General features: G+C 36.3%; 1 protein-coding gene across 3 annotated transcripts; it reads right to left on the bottom strand.

The window, feature by feature from the left end:
- Positions 1 to 170: 170 nt before the first annotated feature.
- LOC139990892 (sodium- and chloride-dependent betaine transporter) lies at positions 171 to 27,255 on the bottom strand. 3 transcript variants are annotated; one of them, XM_072010498.1, is made up of 10 exons: positions 25,629 to 27,250; positions 23,568 to 23,736; positions 21,858 to 22,136; positions 18,659 to 18,863; positions 17,890 to 18,083; positions 16,575 to 16,755; positions 14,825 to 15,062; positions 13,516 to 13,854; positions 5,731 to 5,883; positions 171 to 583 (listed from the first exon to the last, which is right to left on the bottom strand). In XM_072010498.1, the coding sequence occupies exons 1-10, from the start codon at positions 25,656 to 25,658 to the stop codon at positions 446 to 448; spliced, it is 1,926 nt and encodes a 641-aa protein (XP_071866599.1). In that variant the 5' UTR covers positions 25,659 to 27,250; the 3' UTR covers positions 171 to 445. The 3 variants fall into 3 exon arrangements, with proteins under 3 accessions (XP_071866599.1, XP_071866601.1, XP_071866600.1); XM_072010500.1 differs by lacking the exon at positions 13,516 to 13,854 and having other exon boundaries at positions 25,629 to 27,255; XM_072010499.1 differs by lacking the exon at positions 25,629 to 27,250 and having other exon boundaries at positions 23,630 to 23,736.

Here is a 27,255-nt window from a genome sequence, read left to right as displayed (position 1 = left end):
TCATATTTCTACGAATACAATTAAGAAAACGCAACTTGCCAAAAAAATGACAAAATTCCACGAAATAAAGAGCAGAGAAAATTTATGAGATTATATCAGATAAGCTTCGATCGAACCTTCGCTAAAATTTCAAAAATTTCAAAAAGTGGTATTAGCTACTTCGACCTGTGTATGGCTCGAATATTTCGAAAGTTCTATATTTTAGATATTTTTTGAAATTATTATAATTAATTAGAAGTTTTTGACAGTTACATACATTCTGTGTATTTTTACATTTTCAAGTTTCACAGAAATGCATAAAAATCCGCACTCTATTTGTAAAACTTTCCTAACAGAAAAAAACTTAGTAGGGAAGAGAGCGTTCTCGAACGCTTGGATCGGGTGATTAACATTCGCGTTAACGTGACTAGAATCGTCTAAAAAGTAGATGAATTCGTTAAAATCATTAAATGTAATTCTCTTGCGGTTCGTTTCTATACGATTGCGAGATCTTGATGGTCGCCATGGACGAATTGCCGTTACCTGCACCTTTCTCCACAGCTGGTCCCCACGTCTTCTTTGGTCGAAACAAACTCCAGTCCCTCTGCGGACAATTAAAACGAAAGTTAAATTCTTTGAACAATCGCTAGCGCCGGGCTTTATGCAAACAATTCAAGTTGGCATTCTCCGAGCTCGCCGTTTCAACTGCACGCTGCTAGCCATTGTTAGCCAAATAAAAGATTCCACTGATGTTATCCAAAGGGCGTATGTTTTTTGTAAACGTTTAATCTGATCTCTTAAAACCATTCGAATGTTTCTTAAAAAATACTGCTGGTAGAATAATAATTTAATAAGTATTTAGTATTAAGAGAATGTTTTAACAGTATTATTTGAATACTTTCTCTCGCAAAAACTAAATAACAATATATCTGTGTATGTATATATATATGTCGGAGATGAAAAGACAACGGGGTCACCCGTTGGAATTACTTGGAAAAAACCTCAATAGCATTCACGAAATAACCCAGACATAGTCATTCGAAACTTGAGACAATGAGCTTGGGCTCGAGGCGACAACCGGTCGCCGAGCGTAGCCACGGTCACGGGATGAACGTTCCACCTAACAGAAAAGTGCCAATATTATGAGACACACGTTGTGTTAACAATGAAACCCCGGGCAGGAGCAATGTCGCAGCTACGCGGGTCTGCCTAGCAACGGTGGCTGCAGTTTTGTTGGTATCCCGGGCCAACGTTCAACAAAGCGAACGCGATCGTAAGGAGAGGAAAGTTTCCATCGGTCAATTATTCTTGTGATCTCCTTGGAGAGTTACACATCGTCTAGAGAGCAATATACCGAGCGTCACAGCGAACGTTACTTTTGTGCATAAAATTCTATTCTGAGTTTAACAAAGAGTTAGCCCGTGGACCGTGGATTCGCTATATCGAACCTAAGGTCATTGCCATTAGCGTTTAGTTACCGCGGTCACTGGTCGATCTTATTTCATCTGTATCCGTGATAATAAACGCTATCTTGATTGTGCAACAACGATGAACAACCCAGGCGAAGATTATATATATATATATATATATCATTAAATGATGATGATGATGATAATTTTAATCATCCACGTTGAAGAAGATAATTTCAAGAGCTATAGCAATCAAACTTACGCTTCCTTAGATAACGATTTTGATTATCTCAAGAATCGTAACGATAGCACCGTATCTAAAAGATGTTCTAAAGAAAAAATGATATTCGGATTTGTCATAAAATTATCTTGCATTTTGCGTGTAAAGATTTTCAATTGTGACATGAAAAATAATTTCATTAAAATACTCGCCGAAAGTAAGAAAATAATCTTTCGTGGCGAGTAAGAGTTAAGAGTAAGATGTTGCGTCTATTAAAAAAGTTTGACCAAGTTGTTGATTAAGTTCAAAGCATTAACATCTAACTGTGGCGGTCACCGCATCGCAAAAGGAGAGACATCGCAGAGATTTTCTGACTGGCACGCGGGCTCATATCTTGCCGAAGCTCGCAAGTAGTTTGAAACTGTGCGGAGAGTCGAAAACAAGAGAAAAGGAGATAAGAGTAATAGTAAATTTATCGAGTAAAGCAAAGCGGAAGCGGTCAAGAAGAGGTCAGAAGTACGGCTGAAATAGGTTCGATCCGTACGATGGAGCACGGAACGAAACTTTTCGTTTCAAAGTACGATTACCTACGTACCGTGGAAAAACTTGTATTAAGACATTTCAAAGTTGGTGAGATTTTACGGTAAAGGGAAAGCAACTTTTAAATCGGCGCATACCTGCTGCAGGGCTTAACCACAGTTGAACAGTACGTGACTCTTAAAAAATTTGCAATTCGTTCACCTTTGAATTATGGCCACGATATCGCGAAACACTATACAATTATCGTTCGTTGGCACATTTTTTCCTGGATATTTACAGTGTCTACACCAATCACGGCGTTTCTAAACACACTGTAATTCTTCTACAATTACGTAATTACGAAGGGCATCGAAATAATTCGAAAAGCGTGGTTACTCGAATTTATGAATTCATAAAGAAACTCGAAAGAAATTCATTTGTATAATTCAATATACAAATAGCTTAATAGAAGCGCTTTTACCCCTATCAAAGTAAATTAGACGGTAAAGTAAATAGGAAAATATTAATTAGGATCTATATTTTCTTATCGTTACGAAGAAACGAAGAATCAGATGGAAGAAATAAAACTGCAGGTTGATATTTCATCGATTTAACGATTTTTAAATATTCGTCTTAACTAAAATGTAATATCAGTATGAAGCATTATAATTACATTATTTAATGAAAACAGATATAAGTTTATGACTACATTATCACAATGGATTCTCGTTTTGGAGAAAAGAGAATTACGCGTAATATTTGAAGTTAGAAATTATAACATATTTTGTAATTTTTATCATAGATACAGTTAGTACAACATTTTATATGAATTTTATTTCAGGTATCAAGAAAATATACTTTTTCCTCCATGTTTTTATTATTTCAAAAAGTCAAACATAAATCGTTTGTTTAAAAATCGTCAAATTAAAACTCAATAATACACGAGCAAAAATTATGCCATAAACTTTACTTAATTTCAATCAGAATAGCTTTAAATTAAATATATAAAATTGAGGAAATGATAACGTGTGATATTTTTGATCGAGCATGGTACAGATCTAGCATATCTATTAATGAGTAAAAGAAGTAATACACTCGCACAATTACTTCCTATATCAATTACCGGAGAAGATGAATAGGAAACTAATATTGCGGATAACTTTCAGTAGTTATTGCTAATACATATGAACTTCCGATACCAGCTACTATCCTATATTGATTTTCTTTCAACGTTCCGCGAATATTCCGGTTTGTTTGCATTGCACTGAAAAAGTTGGTTCCGCTAAAACAAGAAATTTAATCTGCTATATTCCCACATCAGATTTTTATCGTTTTATTGCGATCTTCATGAATAAAAGAAATTCTCAAAGATACCCTTGTCACGTGTTTGATCAGATGCTTTGGCAAGTAATTTTTAAGTGAAACCTTGACCACGTTCGATATTTAATAATGCTCAGGACAAAAAGTTAGAACCCCAATGAAAAATGACCACAGTTATTATAAGATAATTAACGTTAACACGTTATCACATTTATTACAAGGAGACTGCGGATTTTTATGTAAATGCATATCTTTGAGAATATAATTCAAGAAGTAGTTACTAAATCCTCTATAGAAAATTGTTTCACTTACCAAATATATATTATAGAAAACACTACACTTTGGATATTATTTTACGTATTTCTTCAAATTACGTGCAATTTTGTGTGTAATATTGCATTTCCAAATTACTTGTAAATTTTAAAAAATCTGCAGTCTAATTACAAGTGTGTTGTCTAACAGTAATTGATTCATATATCGTATTTTTGTCATCAAGTGTCATGCAGTTTATCGACGTCTCCTTTACTGTTGATAAATGTGAAATGTAACGCGAAATCGCTTCAAATTGATTATTCAATGGAAATTTACCGCTTTTGAAGGCAGATTATGTCTTTAACGAGCGACGGTATATTTTATTTAGTTATTACGACGTCAGTTTACTTCGATTTTCATTTATCTAATTTGGGCATAATATTCTTTGGTAAAATTTTTATTTTGCTAAAGATTGGAAACTGTAAAAATTTAAAAGAAATATATCGCAATTCTGAAAAGTTTGTATTAGTTTCAGTTTGAAGTACACATCCATTCAAGACCTTCTCCTTCCCTTGTAAAATATTGAATCAGTATACTATCTTGGCCTTTAAGTAAACCGGATACCACAGTAAATTGGAAGAAAAAATACTGGAAACCGATAAGCCCTGCACTGCTTTAATCTTCAAATTTACGCAGAAACTTGTACACTCTTGTAATACCATGATTCTATATAAACTGAACCATAAAACATCTCTTCTAAGAAATACTAAACAAAAGAATTTAATCCTCAAACAAACGTTTAGTATTTTACCTTTATCATACAAAATATTAATTTTTTTCAAGTGTTATTTTTTTAATACAAAAATAAGTAGAAAGAAATAGTCAATTTCTGCGCTATTCCAAACTTCAAGTAAAAGTAATACCACGGTTCCTGCAGAAAAAAAAAAAAAAAGAAATTGAAAGAACATTGAAAATTATCAATCTTCTCGCTACAATAACTCTATAACTAATCATAAAAATTTCTTGAAGATAGTACCATGATATTCTTCTCTTCTCTGTCAACAAGGACAAAATGTTACAAGGATTAAAACGATGACACTTTCTCGAAGAGTCACCTTTTATGTCGCTGTTCGATTTTCTTCCTATAACATAGTTAACACAATTTTCGTTAGCATTGAAACTAGTATATTATAAGCATACCTTTGTAGAGAGCCTACATAGGAACTTCAAAAAACAAAAAAAAAAAAAAAGAAAAGAAAAAAAAACATCGTTAAATTGGATTATTGATAACTGTTTCTCTGGTGAACGTTTCTCTTTGTAGTGTTACGATGTTGAAATATCAGTCCTGAGTCAAATGGATTTATAACTCGATTATAAATGTGCTGTCATAAAAATGCAGAATTGTTCGAGTATGATTAAGAAATATAATGGTATGTATTGGTTTCTCCAAAATTTGAGATTTGTATTAGGAGGGTGTGATGTGTAAGGAGGTAGCACGCGAAATCTCTCCGTCAAACGGTTCTCGAGATACGACACTTTTTCGAAGTTTCTGAGTCCTTCGTCGGAAATTAAGGGTTTCTGCTATGTAAAGATATAGCTGCACTCTGTTCAAAATGTGCTAACGGTAACGCTTTTATTGCCGTCTCGAGACACGAATGTTCTCAAAAACCCTTAAACGCGATCGAGACCGTTTGGCCAACCTGGAGTAAGGCCTTGATGTAGGATTATTATAGTTAGAATCACCGTAAACTCTAAACAGCAGGAGGTGGCGGTGCTTCAGCCAGTAGCGTGTCGTAAAAACAAGCGAGCAGTTTGCATAATAATCTCTAGTTTGTTGAGCATTATGCCGACTGATATCTCGAGAGTTAGCTTATAACCAGTCCGCTTCCGACATAAACTCGGCGATTTGATAGCGTGCAATTGCTGGTAATCGACCAGCAAATTAATGCTTATTAGTCTAGTCGTTACGATAGAAATCCATGAGATTTACCGATCGTTGTTATTACTCTCTCGTTCTCGTGACGAACTTACCGGACCTTTCCAGAGGCGACGGATGAAAAAGAACGGCATCGGGGCGAGGGTCGACAGGCCGATCAGTATTCCGATCGCATTCGCCCAGCCAGGGAATATGTACTCGCCATAACGAGGCATCTCGTACGTACATATTTGATACACGAACACCACCTGCGAACGAAAAACCAGGAATAGAGGAAAAGAGGAGGGAAACAAAAGGAGTTCTTATTTCTTGTGTAAACTTCTCGGGGGAGTAGTAAGCTTGATGGTACAACGGCCAATTAAGAATTTGATATTTTTAATCGGGGCTGACTTTGGCACACTCTCCCTCGGGTATCTTTACGACTCCGGTGCATAGAATTTCAGATTAAAATGAAAATTTACTCCGTTCTAGCGAAATCTGATTCCAATAAGTATTTACTCATCGATTAAATTGCCTCTGTTGTATCGTAGTTGTACTGTTGCGAATAATGTCATTTTTCGTTTCATTAACTATAATCTTTGTTGCACTGTGTTGTAGCCGTATATAGTGTCGCTAAAGATTATATGGTCACTTAGTTTGTTTTTGGCAGAAAGTAATTTAGTTATAAAATTGCAAATATACAACATCGTCGGATTATAAAATTTACTTTATCTATCTTAGTTGAAAACCAATATCGCACGGCTACGTCATATTTAGATTTTATACGTATTTCGTACATTTTATATGTATATAAGTAAGTGTAAATGTGCGACATATTGCGTAGTACCAAAAACAAAGCAGGGAATATAGCGATTGATTTCCCACATGTTGCATGACAGCGAATGTATTAAATTCTTGAATAATCATGAATACGAATTGTTTTTGAGATTAATGACATTAATGTTAAATGATTATGAAATTATTTGTTTGCTTCCATTTCGTGTGTGAAGCGAGATCGATAAACTAATTGCCAGTAATATCTTATTGGACACTGGATACTTACAGATTTTATCGGAAATGAAGTGGATATCGCAAAAATGATCGAAGCGGTAAGTAAAATCTATAGAAGACATCAAAATTTAAACGAGAAATATAAAATTAGTTCCCCTTAAGGAACGGAAGACCAATCTATTCACGTAAATCATTAGCACTGTCTTCGCTAAAATTCTGGGAATAATAGATATAATTTTCGATATTTAATTTCCTTCTTTTTGATTTCTTACAACTTATCATATTCGTAAAAGTCTAAATGTATCTACTATTTGAAATCTAAAGAAATATATTAAAGCATAGTGACAAATGTACGTTTGATATCAAAAGAGGAAGCATAATAGAAGATAAGGGGAAAAAGAGTAAGAAAGAAGTAATAAAAGTGAAAAATGAAATAACATAATAGAAGAAGATGAAAAGAAGAAAGTGGGAAAGAAGTAATATTGCGAAGGATGGAGTGATATAATTTCAAATTAAATGAAATTGATCTAACAGCTTCAAAGCTTTAATAACACACCCACGATCTCATCGTACTGATAAACCTAAATTCTATACTAGTCTCTGTAAATCATCAATTTTCGTTAAATATGATTAAAAAGAGGAGAAGAAAGTAATAATTCGCCACTGGAAACATCGTAAAATATAAAAGAAAAAGAGAACGGATCCTATATAATAAAATATATCATATACATATAATATATATTGTATAACTACCATAATCTGTAGGAAAAATCAATATATTCCATTTTCCGACAACCAGCAAGTCCATAAATACTGACGATCGATACCTTCGAGTTCGCTATGTAACTTACATTAAACATACGAGCTACACCGAAAGGAACACATTGCCCAAAGTTCCCGATAGGTATTAAAACGTTTCCGGAATGGCGTGGGAAGTTTCAAAGCCGCCATTGCATCCTATCTAGAGGACACGTTGTATATGAAAATCAAGTGACTGATGACCGAAACACGCAAGTCGATTTATCGGAAAAACGGCGATAAATCAACAAAGATCGCACTCGATTGATCGCGAAACAAAGCTCACAGGCTTGTTGTTTCCGTTGTTTTTCCAGAAAAAAAGGAGAGTGCGACCGAGGAAAGCTTCGCTCTTTTCTCGACGATCAATTCGAGTCTGTGCGCTTTGAGACAGAAGTTAAGTTGTCGATTTGATTGGTTGCCTCGAAATCAACCTGCGGACGAGGCCGGTAATCGATGAAAGAGGAGGAAAAACCGCCACTCGATTCGGCGTACCGTGATCATTTATTTCGATACGATTCATGATCGCTAAAATGGAACGTGACAGGGGTTTCCAGCAATGTGGCTCGTTTCACGAAAAAGGAGAAGAGGTAGAAAAAGAATGGTTATTGAGGAAAACTGCCACCGCTTATATTCTTGCGCGTGCAAATGCGTATAGGTGGTATTAGTTTGGTGCATATGAAATATCGAATATAGATTTTTCTGCAGTTTGAATTTGACACAACGAATCATCCATTAAATTTTGTCGTACTTTCGTTCGCGTACAATCGTATTAAAGAAAAAGAACTTTGTTGTATTATACGAGTATCGACTGCGCTATGATAATACAAATATCGAAACCATATTATCAGCCATCGTAATCAAAGCGTATATTTGTCTTTCTTTATTTGATATCTATCGATATCTTAAAAGGATCCAGTACGAGTTATTACCGACATAAATGTAGCATTTGGGTAAAATTACGTAAACATTAGGAGAGTGTAATACTAGATTATTGAGAAGGCTCATAGCGTCTTTAATAATTAATATCAATTCTGTTGTATATTTCATGAGATTTTTGGATTGATTAATAAAAAGACGTTGCTTTTTAATAAGACAAATTATCAAACTCTATACATCTCGTTCATCAAATTCATTATCATTTATTTTACACTGTATCAGAATTGTTTTAATTCAAAGAATTTGGATATTTTAAGAGCCTACAAAAATTACTTCAACTAACTAATTGCTAAAATCTACTCGCCTGAAAGTCGTGTTTAATTTCTTGCAAAATATCTAGAAACATTTTGAATCTCATATTGTTTATCTCTTTCAAAAAGCTATTATTATATGCTAATGAAAATCCATGGATAACCCCGTTTAAAATGAAAATACTTTCATCTTACTTGTAAGGCCACGCAATATTCGCACAGAACATCATCTTAAAATTCTAAAGGTAGATAGATATCTCAAGTGATAAAGTTAGACGAGATACTCTGTAGAAAAATATAGAAAAATGTAGAGAGTAAATATAGGAAAACATAAAGGGTGGCTGCTCGTTAAAGCGAACTTCCCCTGGAGCAACGTCATTCCATGCGTATACATGAAAGTATACGTAACTTAGTACAAACAGTACATGCCATGCTCGTTCATTTACAATTACGACGAAATAAAAGGAAAAGGTACACGTAAAGATTACTGTCTTGTAACGTTCATGCTAGTAGACTGTAATCGATTACGATTATTTGTTAGACTTCGTAATTAAAATGTATAAAACTGGTAAAACGTATATTTAGAAATATATATATTAAGATGCGGTTTCTCCTTCTAGTTTTTAAAGGGAATATCATGGACAAAAGGAATTTAACAAAAAACAGAAAGAAGATAAAAAGACTCCGCCTACAGTGTTGCCAGTTAAATGTAGTCGGGTTATGTTGCCAAGATATGGAAAAACGCGAAAACAAACATTATGCATTTTTTGTGCTATCGTGAACACCAGAAAAATATAATGCGAATATCTATATACATTAAATATTTGGTACAACATTTATTTCAGTGGTAATTAAATATGTACTATTTCGAATAGAATTTTAACGAGATTTTGATGCTTGTGAACATAATTTTATATCATTAATAATTTCTCGAACAATAAAACATATCTCTATACACATTCGTTCCTAATCAATAATAGATACTTTTATAATCAACTAGATTCTACGCTGGTAGTTGAGTTTGAAAAATAATAAACGGTAAAGCATAGAACAAGCTGTATGAAAATTAAGTACAAATTATTGTGCTTAAACCTATCAAAATTTATGTTTGCTTACCTACATGTTTAATAAAAATTCTTGCAACGCAAGAAATGTCAGTTTCTATTATAAAGAAAAATAGAGAGAGCTAATCAATAAAAGAGAAAGTGTAGTACTTGGCGAAAAACTACTCGGAATAGGTTCATAAAATTTTTAATGAATTTATCCCGGTTCATCTTGTATAATTAAGTATTATAAAGATGATGAACGAAGCGGGGGATCTATAGAAGACCTAACTGAGGTTTAAAAAAGAGCCTTAAGAAGAATTATAATTAACAATTAAATAAACATAAAAATTATAGAAATTTCTTAATTAATTAGTAAAAATTATAGAAGTAAAATTTTGTTTATTTTTAATCCTAATTACTCCGTTAATAATAAGAAGAGATGACTGCAACGAAGCACTGAACTTTCTAAAATTAATCAGGCTAGCAAAAACTCACAAGAAAAGGCTGGACATTAGCATTACAAAAGTTTACCGATGTAAAGGTTTACAAGAAACGCCCTTAGATACTTTCCAATGCCAGCGACTGATGCGAAACTTTTAAGCTATTTTAAGCTTTTATCGGAAGAAGCTATCCTACGATCCACATTAATGTTTACGAAACGAACTCTTGGAAGACAAACTATCGCAGAATATTATTTCCGGAAATAAATTAGGATTGATCGAGCGTCAATCTCAAATCGAGCTACGGTGTATTGAAAACTGTCGTATCGAGCTAACCGGCACCGAGTATATCGCATTTAATAAAGCAGTCTATCGATCAGATTTAGATCTCTTTGGAACTCTCGATTCAAAGACAGATATAAAACACGATAGGCATCGGTGGAGTGCAATGACTCGTGAAAATATTCGAACACTTCTAGGAACTTGTTATATATTTATATACGGTATACGTATAGTACAAAATATTTTGTGATCTCATTAGACAAGAGCCACGACTATCGTGACGAGATCGATAAAACTTGAAACAGATCCAAAAATATATATAGAAGTTAGAATATATTTACTAAAGGCATACATATCGGAAAGATCACCAAAGTATTTGGACAGACAATTATTCGGTATATTAATAAGCCACAACATTTAGTGAGACATCTTTAGCACTAATCATATGTTTAAAACTACTATTCATGTTGTATACTAATTTTTCATTAACATAGAGATAGCAAAAACTGTGAAATCTCGAATGAGTTAACTGTATGTGCATTTTATGCTTCAGGTTGACGTAAAACAACCCCAAAAGGATATGAGTGCATGGCGCTCTGTTTTCGAGAAATTGATTGAGAAGTTATGATCTTGTTGCAACGATTTGTAAGTGTATGTTTGCAATAAATGTCTTCTAACCTCTATAGACATTTTTTAATTGAATAACTTCTATATACATTTCATATTTTACTGTTACAAACACGATAGTCGTGTCTCGTTATAATGTTAAGAAAATTTCAAAAAGTTTCATATAATATGTATAATATGTTCGTAGAAAAATTCCGTGATAAGTTTCGAATACTTTCCTGAGCCACTGTAGGTTACGATAGAATAGAACCGAGAAATCTTTACCGGAGAGGCTCTACTCTGCTCTTGCTGCGATAATGATGAAAATTCTCCAAGGTGACTCGAGAGAATGATCATTACTTGCTTCTTTACCGTGTCTCTCTGCGCGTGCTTTCGCCTGTTCGAATTAGTGATCCAGATATTTCAGTGGATTTGCGTTTGTTAACGATGAAGTGGGCGCAATGGAACATAATTATTTAGGCTGTGATTTTTTCAATGGCTTCGGACGCGCGTGACGAGGACCGAACGCGAGGTCATTTACTAAACAAGATGCAAAAGCAGTAGAGGAAGAGTAAAAAGAAAAAAAAGAAAGAATAAGAAAAAAATATACGACAGACAGACGGAGGAAGAGTCTAAAACAAACGGAAAATCAATAATGGAGCACAAGCGTCGCGCTAAATGCTTGCGGACCGAGAAGCAAAACCGCGATAATACCGTCAGTGAAAACACCTCGAAAGGAGGAAGGATTAACGTCTTAACTATGAGGTGCATGCCCGGAAAAAGAGAGTGGTACGAACGGAACGAACGAACGAACTCGTGTCCGTGAACCGGATTTGTTTAATCGCTCGGATGATTCGTATGATTGCCATGGTTTCAACCAAGTTTTACGGAAGCTAAGTGTGATTACATAGTATATTTGGGGGCGAATATTGGGCAGATTCAGATGTATAATGGCAAGAATGAACGATGATTTGTGTATTTGAAAATTCTGAAAATGTAGATAGCATTTATTGTTTTAGAAGCAATCGGAGTATATGAAATATTTAAGATGCCTAATGCAATTTAATAAAAAGAATATTTGTTCGATTACTCATCTTGTAGCTAACGGAGAGGCCACAAAAGCAAACGCAAAATATATGTCTTCATGGGAGATTATTATTTAATAAAAGTAAATATGATTTTGAAGTAAACCCTGTTTTTCAAAGTAATATTTATTTTAAGGAATCTTAACGTGAAATATCGTAAAAGAATGGTAAATTTAAATAATTCGAATTCAGTTTTGGCAAACTAACTTTTTTGATTGCACTCGAACACTAGATATGTATCGCTTCGAGTGCTTCTTTTAGTTTAAAAGCGTCAAACCTTTATCGTGCCGAAATAACACGGAAATCGATTTAGCTTTATCCCTATTATATAATTATATCATTTGTATTATATAATGGATAGGAGGAACGATATAATCATAACAAGGACATGCGTAATTGGCTGCTGACCTCACCGAAGAGCACAATATACAATTCAGATACTAAGCATTATACATTCATGTATGTCAAAGTTATGAAACTCTGACAGAAAGTTATTGTTTTCAAAGTTGCTCGAAATTTCCCAATATAACTTGTATCTATTGTATTAGGAAATTCAATTTGAGGCTGCGTCATTAGTAACCAGCGAAACTACTATTAAAATTGATTGAATGTAAAATATTTATGACACTCTAAAACAAATTTTATAATTGATATAATTTATCTGGAAACTTTTAACCAATATCTACATATAAGTTGCATTTATCCAATACGTATCTATTTAACGCTTTCTTATCTTACACCGATAAGACGTACAGTGTATTCGTGCACTAGGAACATACGAAATTATATGTTAATCTTTTTTTCGTGAAACATTAGAATGCGAATTCTGTTTATATTATATTTAAAGATTAATTACATTCTAGTATATTTAAAAATCATTTACATTTTTATGAACTGGTAGAATATATTTCTTTTGAATATCGAAGAAATTTTGTAATTATAAGAAGCTTTGCTTTCCAAGATAAAACTGTTACTGTTATAATAGTCGTCGCCAAAGTTTCTAATGTTTTATACTTCGTTTATATTTACGCAAAGATGTTCAATTCTCCTAACCGATTACAACAAATTAATTGATTTTTATCGATCGATAACGTTTTGTCGAATTTCCCATCGGTAATAACATTTACAATTAACATTTACGTTTTAACCTAATCAATTTTAATTCAAACGATACTTTAGTATCTTTGATAATTGCATATTGCAGATTACAAATCAGGGGATTTTCAATGGAAATATTCTCGGCATTTTACGCCATCGAGTTTCATTTACACAGAGCGGCATCGGTATCCGACATCTGTAAAACAAGTTCGATATCGATCGAGTTAATTATCGGAGAATAACTTGGACATAGTTGGCCAGGTGTATTTCGAGGGCCCTGGTGCACGGAAACAACTGTAGCAACGCGTCAAGACACGAACGGAGGGGATGCGATTACAATGCACTTACCAGACAAGTGATAGGCGCGAGCACAACCCAACTGAGCCACCAATATCTGCGGAGCAAAAGGCTGAACCGCATTTGCATTTCAGCTATGTTACGCAGGAATTTGTTGCACCCGTAACACCAGCCTACCACGCCGACCTCGGCAATGCCGATCAATAGTATTGCCCAAGAAGCGGTGTTCCAGTCCATCAGCGTGAACAGGTAAATACCACCATCGAACACCATCGGTATAGCAAGGAGCCAGCAAGTGACGCATATCCCTAATACCACGTAGCTCTCGTGTTTTCGTAAATCTGGTCGCAGGTCCAATATGGCGGTGTTTATCGCCTGCACGCCTGCGAACTGCGTATCGTAAAAAGCAACGACCGACTGTGTTACACGAGATTCGATGCTCGCCCGTCGGGGATTCTCGTTACCCTTTCTCCGTTTTTATATTCTTTTCTTCTTTCTCGCCCCCTTTCCCCCTCGTATATATTTTTTTTCTTTTTTTCTTTCTTGACGCCGTCTGTCTTAATTACCCTTCAGCGTGCAAGCTGCAGAGCCAGCAGAGGGGCAGAGACGCGTGTAGAAAACAAAGAGCCTTTCGCTTTCTTTCCGCGGCTCTCCCTTTCTCTCCGCCAGCTTTCTTTTTGCCTCGCTCGTTTACCTTTCTACGGTTCTCTCATTCGTAGGGAAAAAAAGGTGGAAAGACGAGGACAGGAGGAAAGGTGTGGATTTCAGTGGGACGGCAAACCATAACTCTTTCCATGATATACGAGCCTCGAGGCAGAGAGACGGGAGGTGATGCAAAAGTAACACGGCACGATCGTCTGGCTACTCGCGAGCACATTTTCCCTCACAGCTCTTTTGACGAATACGGCGGCTGGCGTTCCGGTTTTCGCGGCACTTGAATAGCGCCTTCTTAGTTGGCTCGGTAGGACGAAAAATTTTTGCCTTCTCCTTCTCGCGCGCGTAGACCCACACCGTGCAAATAACAAGGCCGTACTTTAAACTTTAAACAACATGGAAATACGATGCTCTTCATTTTCAAAAGTCTTCACGCTTCTCTGCTCATGCCCTTTCCTTTCCCCCTTTTTTACTTTATCTCCCCTTTCTTACCTTCACTTATTCTTTCGCTTCTTCTCGCTAAACCTTCTTTCTCTTTGCTCGGCAACCGCGAATCGACTTGCACAGTGCTCTCCTTAACTTCAAAAGTACCTACTCCATTTTTTAACGAACTTGTAAAACGCGAGGGGCGCGCACGGTTCAACTCGTTCAATCGATCGTTACTTTTCGCGAATCTACTATCCTGTTGTTTAATGTAAGTACTTACTTGGCTACCGATGCCTAGGATGAACAGCATGACGAAAAACAACACTGCCCAGAGATTGGGTAACGGCATCCGTGCCACGGCTTCTGGGTACGCGATGAAAGCCAATCCTGCCCCGCTTTTGATCACTTCGTCGATTGGCATGCCCATTTGACGGGCAAGAAATCCCATAATGGAGAAAATTACGAATCCGGCGAAGATCGACGTTGCGAGATTCATAAACGTCACGATAATTGCGTCTCTAAGAGAAGTAAAGGAGAAAAATATATTTAAGACAGGTAGCAGGAAGTTTGCCTTGTCATTAGTTCGGATACGGCAGGTTCTATCACATTTTTATATTTTCATATATTCTGACAATTTTTCGTGCCCTCTACGATTATTAGGAGACCAAGATCGTTATTATTTGTATCTGCAAGTCGTTCACGTAGGACGTCTGAATCGTGTATGAATATTTCGCAAACGACGGACGATAAAAGCTCGTATCAAACGCATCAGTGTGACCGAAAATGGGTGGATGGTACTGTGTTTTACCTTCATATCGTCACGAGAAAACGAGAAAACGTTCTGATTCAGCGGGCGACGCCATATAAGGCTTTTCGGAAGTATAAAACGTATCCTGCGATAAGGACGAGACGCGGCAGTTAAATGACAGAACAGAGGAAGAACAATTAATAATCACAGGTAAAAGTTGGCCAGCTGGTGCGGCAAGTTATATTCCGGTGCTGCACTACTTGCTCATTCGACTTGCGTCGCACTGATATAATTTATATACGCGATGCAACGTGCAACGAATTGTATCTGCCGTTGGAAGAGAAGTTCAGCGTCGGATAATCATGCTAATTACGACTTTCTGCAATATTTCGAGCACGTGAACGCTCCGACTCGGCGAGTATCGTCGTTTCGGAGGTACCATGGCTTGGATGATTCATCTTACGATCAGTATCGTACGAAATGAAGCAGACGTTCTCAACGTCCAAATATCGTGGCCACGCGCATTCATTGGTTCACTGTTTGAAATATACTCTGGGCTTGATAAGTCTAACTTTAATCCTCTCACTGTCGATTTAAACTGTTGGTAGTGCGCCGCAATAGCTACGTTGAAGAATTAAAAAGGAGTTGTTTCATATGGATTTTGGATATAATCGTTTATTGATTAATATCTATTGGTAAATATGTACTCCTCATATGGTAAATTTTAGTAAGTGAAATAGGAAATGTGTACGTAACGATTCATGTATCGTCGTGAAAATAAATATCTCTACGAATTTTAAATCGTAACGACTTATAGTTTTTGATGCACTCATAGGGCACACATATTCCACAGTTAAAAGATTAATCATTTTACAACGAATCACGTCATTAGAAGATCACTACAGTCGATTCCGACGACAGAATTCAGACATTTGAACGCTTTTTCATTCGAAGCACGAGTGCAAAATCGTTGGTGGACGTATCCAAAGATTCACGCGAATGTAAAATGCATTATCGTTACTGCTGACTTTTAAGTGAATGAATCATATTAATTGAGCGGAAGATTTTAATTGGATATTCGTGTAATTTTATTAGATTGCTGAGAGCGTAATGGTGATATGGTAAGAACACGAATAGATTACGATGATCTACATTTGCTCATCCATAAATTTATTTCCTGATGCATGAGTATACGCTTTCGATCAATTTCAGAGTACACAAAATTCGTAGTAGTGTTATAAAGAAAGAGTTGCGTGGTCGAATATCGAACGCATGCGCTTACCTGTGGCAATTGTTATTGAAATTACTGTAGCTCGAAAGAGTGGTCAAAGATCCACAACCAATACCAAGGGAATAGAAAACTTGGGATGCAGCATCTGCCCATACGCTAGTTGATTCCAGTGTTGACCATTTTGGCGTAATAAACCAAAGAGAACCGTCACCAGCACCGTCCAGTGTAACACCTGCACGTGTACAATAAACCAATAAAAATTAACAAATTCTTTAAAATAACCGATATCGCTAAAAAAACGTATTTTTTATGCAATCCAATGATACACGAAACTCCTGAATTTAGATTTTTAATTCATATTTGTAGTTTAATATCGCATAAAGAGATATCTCGTTTAATATCATTTTAATATCATTTTAATATTCATAAATTATCAATTATCTTGTCGAAGAATTTTAATTATGAAACTTCATATACGCGAAAACCTCGCGTGGGTCATGATGCCATTTTATCATCTCTGACCGTTAACAATTAATTTATTTTTTAATTTGTTGACAATTCATCGATTGTAATATTCTCTTCCGATTCGTTGATAGTCATTTATTGCGTTCTTAATGAACGTGTCTGATGATTGAAAAATAATTGTTTTGCAGCAATTCTGAATTAATAATATGTTGCAAAGTATTCATTTATTCTGACGTATAATTAAAATTTTATATCATCTGAAAAATCCTGACGATCAACGAATTCCCTGTATATACACAGTGTCGCAACATTCTTTTATACGAAGGAGAAACAGTTCTAAGATAAAAATGTACATTATATAATTTTTCAAAAACAAATTTTTCGGCTTTTATGCAATAGTTAACGATACTATGTAAGAGTCTATGTAATAGCAAAAATATTAACTTGAGCAATAAGTTCTTTCGCTTTTCATTAATATAAGCATTTCGGAGAATGTTATCGGTATATTGCGAATTTTCATGCATTTATAATAGTTTCAAAGGTGCAAAAATTCACAGATTGCAAATAGTATATAAAAATATATGAAATATTCAAAGTGAAGTACTCTTTATAATTTTTAGTGGATGAAATTTAGTTCTGTTCACGGAAATATGAAATTGCATAAAAGCCTCCAACCTAGTTCTAAAATTTATTTAAAGAATGTAAAGATACATGTGTTTGAATTTATGTAAAATAAATTACACCTTGCTTAGATAGATTTTACGTGAAAATAAACACACTTGACACTCTCTTTTAAGAAAACGTGAATGAGCTTGTTTCTCAACGTAATACATAATTCCTTAATCGCATCAACGGAGAAATTTCTATTGCACGAAAAGCGTTTTCCTTGTGTTCTTCTTACCTCGTATCAGTAGCGCTGCAAGCATGACGTAAGGGAAAAGTGCGGTAAAGTAGACGACCTTCCCAATGGAGTGGACACCGCGCATCAGGCATAGGAAGCAGACTGTCCAAGCGAGGGTGAGACATCCTAACAATTCCCATCTTATGCCTCCAAAATGTTCCCACGTGGCACCTCGTAGACCCAATACACGGTCGCTAGATTCGACCAACGATAATATCCGATAACGATTAAATATTTCAGCTTTTTCCGTGATTTTCTTATTTATAAATGAATAACAAACTACATGATAGCTAAATAAAGATAGAACATGTCATAGCTAACTAAAAGATGCCATGAAAGAATACTTTAGTAAAAAGATAGTCAGAAAATTTTACGTGGACAGCATTATTGTGTTTGCCGGCGAAATGGGAAAAAGTTGTGGAAAGAAAAGGTGATTATGTTTTTCTTCGTAGCACTCTCCAGTATCACTGACCTAATTCTCGATATAAAAACCGGTATACTTTCCTCGTGTGACCTAATATATTTAGAATATCGATTTTCGAACTAATACTCACTCGAGCTCATTTCATTAGAAGAAAAGTAATCACCAAGTATTATAAAAACTGCTATATTTAGATATATTACTCTGCATATTGCATGCGTTCTGTTCGTTTCTTTCGTGATCTTTCGTAAATGCACAAAAATTCGTGATCTAATGATTATCGTGATCGATATATCGAAAGAAAAAAAAAAGAAAATGGTTTATACCATACACTGGTTCGTGGCATACTTGAAATATTCCTCCGAAGAAAGGGTGCGAGTATACAGGTGTTGAAGAAGTTCCAATCTGTTCGTATCGAAGCAATGCGTGACGTTGCCATCCTCGAAACCAAAGTTCTTGCAGATAAGCTTGGCCGATACGCAGGTCTTGTTGTAAAATATCGTTTCCGGATCATTCGTTTGACATTGGATCCCTTGCAGGCCACTATAACAATCTGTACAAGTCAACATTATGGCTTTATCCCCGCATATCCAATATCGTTGCCCTGGTTACGCGATAATTAGGAAACAACATCAAAGGCTTCCAAAGGCTTCCAAAGGCTATCGCTGATTGAAACGAAATAGCTGTCGTTTACAGAATACGATGCGTCGTAGAGCTGACAGCGTATAGTTCGATATTACATGCGATAGCTGGCCATATACACGTATACCTATGTAGCCTATGTACGTATGTATATCCGCACTGGTACTTTGTTACGATCGTCGAGAGACCGCCACTAATTACACGAGCGCTTTGTTGTTCTCCCCGCATTTATTTCAGAGAGATACTTCGTTCTACGAGGGATTTCCGGTTTCAAGCGTTCCCTTATGGCGTGGCTACGAGGGCACGCGCGCGCTTGTTTTAGTGACACGCGTAAGGCGGCGGCAGCAATAAGCAGCTGAAGAGACTGCTTTGTTTGTTGAACCTGAGAAAAATCGCACGAACGAGCGTCCCTAACCCCTTAACGCGTAAAACGTGGGCACAGCTATAACCGTCCAAAGTGCACAAGTTTGTATGAGACACGGGCACAACCATTTTTAACACATTTTTTGTAGCTATGTATTAATAGACAATCACGTTTTTATGAAAACACTTGTTTTCTCGCACGCCCTAGATCGTGCTTTGTAGCGTATCGGATGAAAAACATGTATGTAAAAACATGATGTAGCATTAGAATTACAATATATATTATTAATAATATAATATAAAATAATATATATATTCATATCTAGTACGCATATAATTTGTAAGATAAGCTGAAAATGAGTTAAAATTTAAAATGAGATAGAATAAATTTTTCGTATAATATTACATAAATATAAAAGTTGTTACGATCCGTACAGCGAGTAAACTTGGCGAAGTTATGGCGATTAAGACCCAGAATCTCTAATTTTTAGCTTTTTATACATATATTATGCATACAAATATCCTAAAGCCTACCAGAAATTGATAGCGGAGCAAGCTAGTACGTTATGTATACGAGGCATGCATTTGCGTGGTGTGAGTAAACCTTTTCCACGAAGTGCATTAACCTAAATACACACGTTTTGTCTCGTACGTAACAAACAATTAGATAAGGTTTTTATTATGAGATAAGCAAGCAATCCTTAGGCGCACAAAAAATTAGAAAAAAATATAAAAAAGAGAAATTACACTTTCTAAATCTCAATGCAAACCTCTTAATCGGTCAAAAATGCACAATTTCTTTTTTAGTGCACTCGTTCCTTCGCTATGTAATAATGTATGCATATATATATGCATATCTGTTAAGTTTTGTTCTTGTAATTCATTTGATCAATCATAAAGGATACATGCTACTGTGTTAAAGATGACCAGTGCAATCTACATGAGAATATTAAAAGAAATCCACATCAAACATGTATAGATTTAACGAAGTAACCTAGGAATAGCAGAGACAAAAGCAAACGATCGTTTCTATGAAATTGGAAAAATGTCGAATCTCCACTCGTAACAAAATAAATTCTTTATAACAATATTGGTCATATCAATTGGCAGTCAGCGGTTGGCGGTCAGCGGTCAGTGGTTACAATGATTGCTCTGTCGATGAAAGTTGTAATAAAGTAGAAGTAAAGTTGCTAAACCGAACTTCCATTACAAGATTTTTGTCGCCGTTTTTCGAGCAACAAAGGATGTAATTTATTTTGAACTCTTCGCCGCTGAACAATCACAGTGGATATTTACGGTATTATTTTGAACGATTTTTCTAAAGACAGGCGAGTAACTATTACAGCACGAAATAAATTGCAATTTGAAAATAAGATCATACCTCGAACGAGAATATTATCTCGGTCTCTTTTGGTAATTTTATGTTCAATGCAAATAACTCGAAATATCTTGCACAAAAATGTTTGTAACAAGGTATATTTTGAATAAAACATCCAACTCTCACAAAAAGAGGCATACATGTACGATTTGAATCAACATTGAAGAAGAGTTGGTGAATGCAATTTAAATAAATTCTTTTAACGAATAAAATCATTTAGTTGTAAAAGTAAATTGCTTTACTATATTCTACGAACAAGCGCAATAACATTTAAAGAACTGCTAAATCGATAAAGAAAGGACTCTTATTATATCTTCATTGCAGCGTACAATTAGAAATACACTCTATATCTTAAACGAAATACGAACGAAGAACAATGTTGTAGGTTTGTGCCTCTTACCGATAATTTGTAGATATGTAGATTAGAATAGATTAGAGTAGAGAGATTGTAGATTAAATAAGAAAAGATAATATGTATGACATAATTTGGCAAATTACGATCGACACATTAAAATAGTAGTTTCACCTATGGAGATTAGATATACGAGAACCACTCACCAATACCAATACCCTTTTAAAGCTTTAACCACGCACAAACGATTAGATGCGACTTTAAATAATCGAAGAGGACATTGAAACTGAGGAAAAAAAATGGCATTTCGTTCCATCCAAGTTAATTAAAGTTTGTTTCTAGAAAAACCGAAAAATACTCGCATGTATCATTCCATATTTATAAAGCAAGCTATATTTTGCTGAACAAAAGTTTTCAATATGAAAATTGTTATTATTTATATATTGTTAACACAAAAGGTATACCTAGTACACGTATATACTCATAAATTGCCAGCTATACAATGTATGGAAAAACATAAAGCAGCATGTAACGATACGAAGGAAGAGGAGAATATTTTTCTCATGTTATGCGCTTCCGTTCTGCAGAGTAGAGAAATTGAATTTCGAAGAAACGAGCCGTTCGTCATTCGATCGTTTAAAACGGTTCTACGACCTCTTCGGGCTTTATGGGAACGATAAAATACGCGTGTGGCACGGTTACGTTACGTTACACTAAATAACAAGTTGAACCCATCGTTCGTAGGCGAGGTGCGTTCTCTAAAATTTACAAGGGGTGCGGCAGTACGCCTGTTATTTTATCAGTGTGCTTACCGTTCGTGTTGAAATCGTTGTCGCAGTAGGCCCAACTGAGCTTTGGCACGAACGAGACGAACGTGTAGAAAAGTGTCCAGGCAACGATCACCATGTAGTAGACCATTACAAGCAAAATGACGACGAGGGTGCAATAACCGAGACCCTCGAGTGCCGGCGCCATACGTGTGAACGCTTCGTTAGGGCCAAGTCCTGAATATTGTCCAATCGCGAGTTCCAAAAAAAATATCGGCAATCCCATGGTTATCAGCATTAAAACGAATGGAATTAAAAAAGCACCTGTAAACAGAGCAACGACTGGAAATATGCTATAACGTATTTATAAAGAGTTTAACGAGGATGGCGACATATACGATAATGCGTAGGTTCATGAAAGTATTCGAACACTCGGAGACATCTTTTATTAATATATTATGTATGTTATACGATGTATTCGTATCAATCAATGAAATTTTATTAGCACTGTTACGAGACTTGTAACGTTTACATCGGTAGAATCTGAAAATATGTATGGAAATTACAAGATGCTTGCCACAAATACATATTTCGCAGAAATTATAGAAGTATTTAAGCAGTCGATTATCCATACTATACCATCATTCATGCATACTACATGCAGTACGGATATAAAAGTTTTCCATGATAAATGTTCAAATACTTTCGTGAATCGATGTATACGTATATACATCTCTGTTCGGTTAAATAAATACCGAAGACTCTATCTAATCTTCTCATTCTAACGTATAATAAACGGCAAATCGTGGATAAAAAGTTGGTTAATAAACGAAAAAATTAAACAACCGCGCTATTAGAAAGTAAGTCAAAAATGGTCTCTTCGATTAAAAAGGCTATTCCTGATGTCGATTAATGTCCCGTTCATGTTCGCTTACGTCGGAACAACTAGATAAATATACCCAAGGAATACGAGCCGATTTATCATTCGCTTCGAATGGATACTAATTAAAAGTTATCGAGCCCCTGAGTCTGATTAACGCGACGAAACACCGCGTTACAGTAGAAAGGTTAAAAACGGCCAGCCACTATTCTCTCTTTGGTCGTCTTTCATTAGGAGCCGCCGCGCCGACCGGGGAACAATGAAGAGCTGGGGCCACGTAAACAGAAAAGAACAAAACGACGAGAGTGGAAGTAAAATAGAATAATTAAAAGCCAAGTGTTCAGAATACGCGGGCAGCATCTATCTCTCTCTCTCTCTCTCTCTTTTCCTCCCTTTTGGAATTTCGCAAATAAACCCGGTGAAAGAGAGGAGCGGCTGTATCAACAGGCACAACCGCACACGCAGTCAGGAAAGATTTATTAAATTTCCCGAACGCTCGGTCACGAGCTGCCAAACTACGCTTAATTATTCGAATTAGTCGCTTCGTCACGTCGACCACGCACGTACACTCCGTGTCACGCGTCTGCTCATCCGCCTATTTCTCTTTCTCTGCTTCCCCTCTTTTTCCTTTTTCTCCCTTTCGGTTTTCTCCTTTTTCTACGAAAACGGTCGACGCACGAAAATAAATCATTCCGCGTAATCCAGTAGTTCGTTTGCTAGCCCGTGACCGTCTGTTTAGCGAATACGACTAGACGTTTTTCTCGTATGGGAAAGTCGTGCGCACACGCTACCCGTATCCACATGCAGCATACATACCGTACGTTCACCACGACGCCAGGATACGCACAGCTACGAACATATGTATATATACGTACCACCGCCATTACGATATACAAGGTAAGGGAAACGCCAAACATTGCCAATGCCAACGGCATACCCGATGCAGGATAGAACAAACTCGATGGGATTGGCCCAGCTACCCCGTTCAGGATCCTGCGTTAGCTGCACCAAGGCACCGCCAACTCCCAGTGAAACCCTCTTCGTCTGCCAATAACACGGGTTACGTTATATTTGCATCATATAAATCATCGCCGCGAAACGCACGACAACCGGCAACCGAATAGGGGAAAAAAGGGGCCAACAACCGGAAGAACCTCCTGTAGTGGTTGTGTGGACAGGTAGGTTATGAAATAAATGCGAGTTAACAACAATAGAACCTCGATTATCCGAATTCTCTATTATCCGAACATTCTGTGGTTCGAACACGTTTCCCGTGTAAACAGTTCAATCTAAGGCGGACCCATGCACTGCACGATCTATCGTACGAATCAGTAGGAATTTAGTCAAGCACTCTGACCGGTCGCAGCATGGCGTCGTGCTAATCATAAGGACAAAACACGAAATAATTCTTTCTTACGATATTAGTGTTATGTGTCAGAAGTTCAAAATATCCAGAACTGTTAGGCTCAGTGCCGAGAAGCTAGATTATAAAAGACAATTTAGGGTACATTACGATACTTGCTGAAATTAAACTGAATAATGAATTAATGACCGAGCTAAATGGAATTTCTCTAAGTGCCGCGTATTGACTATAGGCCTGCTAAAAAATTACTAAACGATGGCCTAGCTGAAATTCACGATGGCCGTACCATAAGATCGCCTCGTTGCTTCTCCTAACAAAGACAACGCGTAGAGTTCGTGCGTGCAGAAACCTCTTCCTCGAAAGGTGTTCTGGGAAACCACGGGACCCCTGCTTGTCATTCTTCGATATCGAACAGCGGAATCAAGTTCCTTGATAGTCAAGTGTAAGGACCAGTCTGTAGAACATAGAGTCGGACGAAACAGAGGAGAATGTGGAAGACAATACACTCGGGCGAAAGGTAATGCGGGAAGTGGGAAGGTAAGAGCTGCCACTGGAGGACCGTCCAAGGTATTTACGTAACGAGATTAAGGGAACGCTCGAATCGAGTGAATTTATCTGCAAAGTCTAACGGCACGAGCATCGGTAGTTTAATCTACTCGCACCGTAAGCCACCAACAGATAAGATCCAACGAAACGCTGTTCTTTTCCGCGCATGGCCGATCCCATTGTTTCGTCGGCGCATCGAGACGCACGCGAACTCGATTATTCCCCTCCCCGAACGAGACTACGCCGCCGCGAGGAGATCGTCGGTGTAATATTTTTGGAACGAAACTCTATGTACTTAACGAGTACTATAGCTTTCATCGTAGATACCGTTTCCGCCTATAATCTTCGTGTACGTTAATTCGAAAACGACGAAGATTGTACGAATCACGGTTCTACTCTTTCGAAAACTCCACCTTACACGCGTTGCTGGGATCACAAATATCAGAACACTTGTTCGTTATATTTATCGAAGAATTCGAATAAATTTTACATCGTGAAACGCGTGTAACGCGAACGAAACAACAGGTTTGTAATAAAATAATTAGGAAATAAAAACGGTGAAAATCATCCGGTTTGTACTACTTTGTACTAAATATCGGAAAACGTCTTAATACTCGTAGCGTATCTGCAATAATTCTATGGCTTATAAAATAGATAATTCGTGCTTATTAATGAGTTATCACTTTCACAAGTTGAACAGAATTGATTCTTTTAGAAAATCTTCCTGTGACAAAACACATATTTACGTGTATACATCGTTTTCATTGCGTATGTATGTCACGGATACCGAGCATCCTAAACAACGATCATCTTTGTCCATGAGGCTTTATTTGGTCTGTAAGGTGCGTTTGGATCAAACTGCTCTTCCTCCACTCCACTTTAGTAAAATTTTGAGACGAAGGTATAAACGAATATTCGTCGGACAATAACCCATCAAATCGAAGATGTTCGGAATTACATTCGCGTTGCGTTCACTTTTTTCACAAGCTTGAGAATGATCAATAGCCTAATCGCGCACTATGCTCACCTTGGATGTCCACTCTTTAGCTTCTGTCATGGTGATTGTATGAAAATATCAGTAAAATATTTGCGGTCAAAACCGTATTACGAATACCCCGTCAACTTCGACACCAACTTCGATTCACAATCGCGATCGTCTGCGCAGCTGCGCGCTACTAGAGAACTATATAACGTCAGATATCAAGATAATCGACAAAAGCTATTATCGAGAGGTTGGTTCTGAATACACTTCATAGTACCGTAGCCGCAAATAAAACGTCTCGGGTCTCGTGAGACGACATCGGCGAGCGGCCAACGTCGTATTCGTTGTGCGACGCGACGATGAAATACGCTTTGCCTTTGCTGCTTCGATTTCGCTTGAGATTCGCATACGATAGAAACGATAACGCGAGACTTACGGCTATGAGTTTAAACGACAGGTGTTTAAGGGTATATTTGACATTGATCGTTCCCCTTTTTCGTGGATTTCTGTTTTAACATCGATACGTCAAATAGCTGGGAAGCTATTCAACTATATATGAACAATCGTCGACACGCGCGTTCAGCATTGTATGATAAAAGCCTGACAGAAATATTTGGACAGCTGTGTTCATAGCGATATGATCGATCTATCACTGATAAAACGGCGTGGTGCCGCTAGTACGTACGGATTTGATCGCAGTCTTTCCGTTTCTGTCTGGTTTACACGTGGTATTTACGAAACTGATCCGTTAATCTGTTGCTTTAAAGCGATACGTTCGAAGCTGCGACATCATTACGCTTCGAGAGTGGAAGGGAAACGCAAAGGAAAATGGGGAATTCGAGGAAATTGTAAAAGTTGGCTCATAAATGTATAAAAGTGTGTAAGAACGTCTCATAATTAGACTGCATATTTACGCAAATTAATATTTCGATAAACGTTATTAGATAAAGGACGAATTCTTTTATGCTTAATCTCAAATTCTTCGTCAATTGTGAAGATATAAACATCGCAACGTAATAATTTCAAAAATACAACGCAATACAATTTTGAGGATAATGTTTGGTATTTGCGCGCATCATATTCTTTCGGTATTATTGTGATAAACTGCTTAAACAACGATCGATAATCTGGATCATCCTGATCATTATTACATGAAACGATAATTATAAATGAATAAATAAATGCTATAATTTAAGGGTACTGAAATTAATTAACTCGCGAATATAATTGAGGCTTTCTTTATTTAATACGTGCTTCTCCATTAAATCGATCACTACAATAAGAGCCACCCGATGTATTTTTCGATAAAATAACTGCTCTCGTTATTTGATCGAATCAAACAATGACAAATATTTAATCTATTAAACGAATGTGTACGATAAAATGTTACTGGTGGAAAGAATTAATGTTTTGTTGATGAGCATACGTAACGTTAACAATTCAATCGACTGTTTACTTAGGATGCTCAATTTTGTAGGAAGTGAAATAATACAAAATACATACTACATAAACCTCATGAAACATTTTATATCAGAACAGTGTCAGAGTTGTTTCAATATTCCAATACATTTAGTATACATGATAACGTTTACTTTCTTTCATTTGTGTATATTGAATCGAGATCCATCAATATTTGCGTATAATATTTAAAGACCTTTTCTTTGAAAAATTA

Source organism: Bombus fervidus, chromosome 9, assembly GCF_041682495.2.
Source record: "Bombus fervidus isolate BK054 chromosome 9, iyBomFerv1, whole genome shotgun sequence".
Taxonomy (NCBI): Eukaryota; Metazoa; Arthropoda; class Insecta; order Hymenoptera; family Apidae; genus Bombus; species Bombus fervidus.
This window is presented reverse-complemented; position numbering and strand designations above follow the sequence as displayed.

What these genes read in the sequence shown, in the direction of transcription:
- LOC139990892 (XM_072010498.1), bottom strand. Translation starts at nt 25,658, where the DNA reads ATGACAGAAGCTAAAGAGTGGACATCCAAG. An exon ending in TGTATATCGTAATGGCGGTG is followed by an intron (nt 22,137 to 23,567) that starts GTACGTATATAT and finishes CTCTGTTTACAG; the next exon opens with GTGCTTTTTTAATTCCATTC. An exon ending in CAACGATTTCAACACGAACG is followed by an intron (nt 18,864 to 21,857) that starts GTAAGCACACTG and finishes TGACTTGTACAG; the next exon opens with ATTGTTATAGTGGCCTGCAA.